A 5000-nucleotide genomic window follows, 5' to 3' on the forward strand; every position below is an offset into this window, starting at 1 on the left:
TTTACTAATTTTTGAAACTTTGGTGTCCTTTGATTCGAGTTTTTTTTTCTTATTTTCGTCTTACTTTATTGTTTTCTTTTCGTTTTTTTTTACTTTAGTTTAGAAACGTGTATTTTTTTTATTCATTCTCTTCCTTTTTTTCCCTTTTTTTGGAAATATGTAAATACGACTTAAATTGCTTTTTATTCACTTGTTTATTTATTCATTTACTTTTTTAGTGTCATCTCGCCATAATGAATGCAGTTTTTTCTTTGCTATATTTATTTATTTATTTATTTTATTTTTTTATAAACCTGAAATGATATCTTGAATTATTTCCATTTTATTTTCAGTACACACAGACACACAGTATGCTCACTACCGCGTCACGTCTAAACATACACAAGAATTAAACTCTGGCATTTTCTGTGTGACAATTTGACATTTTTTTTAGTGTTTTTGTCTGAGAGAGAGAGAGAGAGAGAGAGAGAGAGAGAGAGAGAGAGAGAGAGAGAGAGAGAGAGAGAGAGAGAGAGAGGACACCAGATCTTTTAAAATTTACCGTGTCTAACATCCTTTACACACACCAAAGAAGAAAAACAACAACAACAACAACAACAACAAACCACTCAAAACGCCTCCATCTTTTAATAATTTCAAAACAGCAACACAATAACATTAAAACAACCAAAAACAAAACAAATACATCACAACACATTTCCCTGACCTGTGTCGCCACCTGACCCTGTGTGACCTCACCTGACCTCTGCCCTCCTTTGCAGACACGCACTCCATGAGGATAAAGGACTGCTTCAGCTTTGGAGAGCCCAACTACACGGTGCCACTGACAGATGACCGAGGGTGAGTTTGGGAGTGGGGGAGTGGGAGGGAGGGAGAGAAGGAACGGTAAGTATGGAAGAGAGGGAGGGAAACTGTAAGAAGGAAAGGATGATGCATGAGGGAGGGAGGGAGGGAGGGAGGATAGGAGGGAGGGAAAGATAAAATAATAGGAAGAAAGGAGGAAAGAGAGAGAGAGAGAGAGAGAGAGAGAGAGAGAGAGAGAGAGAGAGAGAGAGAGAGAGAGAGAGAGAGAGAGAGAGAGAGAGGAAAAGATTAGTATTGATAAGGAGAATTAAAAGAAAATAATAAAATAAATAAAAGATTGAAGGGCGTGTGTGTGGGAGATGGGATGGGGGAGTGAGAGCGATTAGGGAGAGTGGGAGAGTACTGAAAGGAAGGAAAGGAAAAGGAATGGGTGGGAATGGGAGGGAGAAGGGTAGGAGATGAATGGGAAGGAAGGGAGAGATGGGATGTGGATTCGCGAGAGAGGGAGGGAGGGAGGGAGGGAGGGAGGATATGGAAGAAAGGGAAGGAAAGTAACATGTAAGAGAGAGAGAGAGAGAGAGAGAGAGAGAGAGAGAGAGAGAGGGGGGGGGGCGAGGGGTAGTTGGATGTAGAGCGAAGGAGGGAGAGGGAGGGAGGAAAGTTAGGGAGAAATTAAGGAAGGAACAACTGAAGGAAAGGTGAAGGAATATGAAGGAGAATAATGGAGGAAGGGAAGAGGAGGAGGAGGAGAAGGAGGAGGAGGAGGAGGAGGAGGAGGAGGAGGAGGAGGAGGAGGAGGAGAAGCAGGAGGAGGAAAAGAAGAAAAGGATAAGAGAAAATGAAGGAAAGAGTGAAGTAGGTAGGAAAGACAACCAGAGAGAGAGAGAGAGAGAGAGAGAGAGAGAGAGAGAGAGAGAGAGAGAGAGAGAGAGAGAGAGAGAGAGAGAGACAGGGTACATCTCTAACAAGGTCACGTGTCACATCTTGACCTTCGGGGCGGGCTCAGGTGAGAGAGAGAGAGAGAGAGAGAGAGAGAGAGAGAGAGAGAGAGAGAGAGAGAGAGAGAGAGAGAGAGAGTCTTAGGCAGAATGGACCCAAGTCACTTTTATCTTGTTACTGCTCTCTCTCTCTCTCTCTCTCTCTCTCTCTCTCTCTCTCTCTCTCTCTCTCTCTCTCTCTCTCTCTCTCTCTCTCTCTCTCTCCTGATCCTCTTCTTCTTTCTCTACGTCTTTTTCCTCTTATGCTTCTTTTTCTCCTTTTCTCTCTTCTATTATTACTTTCCTCCTCCTCCTCCTCCTCCTCCTCCTCCTCCTCCTCCTCCTCCTCCTCCTCCTCCTCCTCCTCCTCCTCCTCCTCCTCCTCCTCCTCCTCCTCCTATACTGCCCTACTCATTCCCTCCTTTCTCCCTTCCCTCTCCCTCTCTCTCCCTCTCTCCCTCCCTCTCCCTCCCTCCCTCCCTCCCTCTCCCTCTCTCTCTCTCTCCCTTCCTCTCCCTGGGCCGGCCAAACCTGATAAACAAGACAAACAAGATGAACGAGTGATTAGGTTGCAGGCAGAGCAGAGAGAGGGAGAGGGAGAGGGAGAGGGAGAGGGAGAGGGAAAGGGAAAGGAGGGCAATGAGGAACAGGAGGAGAAGGAAGGAGGGAAGGAAAGAAGAGGAAATGAATGAATGAATGAACTGGGAAGTGGGTTAAGAAGAGGAGGAAAGAAGGGAGGAAAGGAGAGAAGCAGGAAGGAATGGGGGAACAGTGAAGAGAAGAGAGGAAGGGAGAAGGAGAGGTTGGAAATGTGGAAATGAGCGAAGGAAGGATGAATGAAAGTGATGAAGGAAGGGAAGAGAAGGAATGGAATAAAAAAAGAGAAGTAGAAAAGAAAGAAGGGAGAGAAGAAAGGAGAAAAGAGATGCAGGAGAGGAAGGAAGAGGGAAACAGAGGGAAGATGAAATAAAGAAAAAGAAGAGAGAGAGAGAGAGAGAGAAAGAGAGACAGCCATAGTGAAGGAGGGAGGAAAAGGAATAAGAAAGAGAACAATCAAATAAAAAGGAAGAGAAAGAGAAGGAGAGAATTAAATTGTTTTGTATTCTCTAATCTCAAATATTATGAATGTTTAATTATATATTTATTTATGTATATAGTTTTCTTGTTTTTATTTATTCATGTAGTCATTCATTGCTTTGTATTTGCTTGTGTTTAGGATTATAATGTGTCTGTCTGTCTGTCTGTCTGTCTGTCTGTCTGTCTGTCTGTCTGTCTGTCTGTCTGTCTGTCTGTCTGTCTGTCTGTCTGTCTCTCTGTCTGTCTGTTTATCTATCTGTCTGTCTATCTTATCTACTTAACTGTCTGTCTACCTGTTGATTTAGGCGTCTCTCTCTCTCTCTCTCTCTCTCTCTCTCTCTCTCTCTCTCTCTCTCTCTCTCTCTCTCTCTCTCTCTCTCTCTCTCTCTCTCTCTCTCTCTCTCTCTCTCTCTCTCTCTCTCTCTCTCTCTCTTTAATCTCCCTTATTCTCCTTTGCATTAATCTCTCTCTGTCTCTCCTAATCCTTCCTGTCCCTTGCTTTACCTGTGCCTTCCTTTCTCCTTAATTAGTGTTACCTCTCTCTCTCTCTCTCTCTCTCTCTCTCTCTCTCTCTCTCTCTCTCTCTCTCTCTCTCTCTCTCTCTCTCTCTCTCTCTCTCTCTCTCTCTCTCTCTCTCTCTCTCTCGCTGTCACTTTTTCATTTTTTTCTTATTTTTTCGTTTTCTCGTTTAGTGTTTTTCTATTTTGCTTTTTTGTTTTGCTTACTTCTTGTTCTCATCCGTCTTCGTCTCTTCCTCCTCCCTTTCTTTCTTTCTTCTTTACTTCTTTCTTTCTTTCTTTCTTATTTCTTTGTTTTCTTCCTTTCAATATCGTGTTTTTTTTGTTTTTCCATCTTTATTTTTTTCTTTACTCTTTTTATTGTTTTATTGGATTATTGAGCTTTTTAGTTTTATCTCTTACTTCCTTTCCTCCTTCCTTTCTTCCTTCCTTCCTTTCTTCCTTTTCTTCCTTTCTTCCTTTTCTTCCTTTGTTTCTTTCTTCCTTCCTTTCCTTTCCTTTCCTTTCCTTTCCTTTCCTTTCCTTTCCTTTCCTTTCCTTTCCTTTCCTTTCCTTCCATTATTTCTTATCCTTCCTTCCTTCCTTCCTTCCTTCCTTCGTAATATTGTATTCCTTCTCTCTCTCTCTCTTGACTCAACCCTTCCCTTCCTCCTTTACCTGCATAACCTCCCCAATTATTCTCCCTTCCTCCCTTCCACCTTCTCTCTCTCTCTCTCTCTCTCTCTCTCTCTCTCTCTCTCTCTCTCTCTCTCTCTCTCTCTCTCTCTCTCTCTCTCTCTCTCTCTCTCTCTCTCTCTCTCTCTCTCTCTCTCTCTCTCTCTCTCTGTCCTTTCTATCCTTCACCTCTCACTTGTTATCTCTTCCTCTTATTCTTCCCTTCTATCTCTCTATTTCTCTTTCTCTAACGTTCCTTTCCTTTCTCTTTTTCTCTCTTTCTCTCTCTTTCTACTCTTCCTGTCTATCCCTGTCTTTCAATCCTCCGTTTTTCCTCCCTTCCTCTCTATCTCTTTCTCCCTTTTCCTTTTCCTTTCCCTTTTACTCCCTCTCTATCATCTCTCCTACCTTCTCCCTTCCTTCCTCCCTCTCCTAGTGCCTCTGTCTATCTCCTCCATCATACCTCTCCTCTCATCCTTTACGTCATATTCTCTCCATTCCTCCCTCTACTCCCTCCACGGCATATCAGCGCCCCTCACACCTGTCCTCCTCCCCCACAGGTGTCCGGAAGGCTCCCTCATCAGCCCCTTTGTCTACAATGAGACGGCAGGCACAGCGGAAGCGGTTCTCAATAGGATGTTTCGCTTCCCCACTACGAACCGGGTGCATTTCCAGTGTGACGTGCTTATTTGTAAAGGTGAGGGGGTGGAGGGTGATGGAGATGTGGGGTGGGTGGGTGGGTGAGGGGATGTTGGTATGTTTGGGGAGGGAAGGAGAGGGATATGGGTGTGTTTGGGAGGGTAATTGTGTGTATGGGGTTGTGTGTGTGTGTGTGTGTGTGTGTGTGTGTGTGTGTGTGTGTGTGTGTGTGTGTGTTGTGATTTTATCTTTTATTCAGTTTCTCTTCTCTCTATGTTATTTTGCTTCTTCTCTCTCTCTCTCTCTCTCTCTCTCTCTCTCTCTCTCTCTC

At 43.9% G+C, this 5000-nt stretch overlaps 1 protein-coding gene across 1 annotated transcript in view; it reads left to right on the top strand.

Moving 5' to 3' along the window:
* Positions 1-5000, top strand: part of LOC135112996 (uncharacterized) — a 221504-nt gene that overhangs the window by 193462 nt on the left and 23042 nt on the right. The window contains exons 7-8 of the mRNA XM_064027915.1: positions 762-840; positions 4591-4727. Of these exons, the coding sequence (XP_063883985.1) occupies positions 762-840; positions 4591-4727 (216 nt within the window). The remainder of the gene's footprint in view (positions 1-761; positions 841-4590; positions 4728-5000) is intronic.

Source organism: Scylla paramamosain, chromosome 25 (assembly GCF_035594125.1).
Source record: "Scylla paramamosain isolate STU-SP2022 chromosome 25, ASM3559412v1, whole genome shotgun sequence".
Classification (NCBI taxonomy): Eukaryota; Metazoa; Arthropoda; class Malacostraca; order Decapoda; family Portunidae; genus Scylla; species Scylla paramamosain.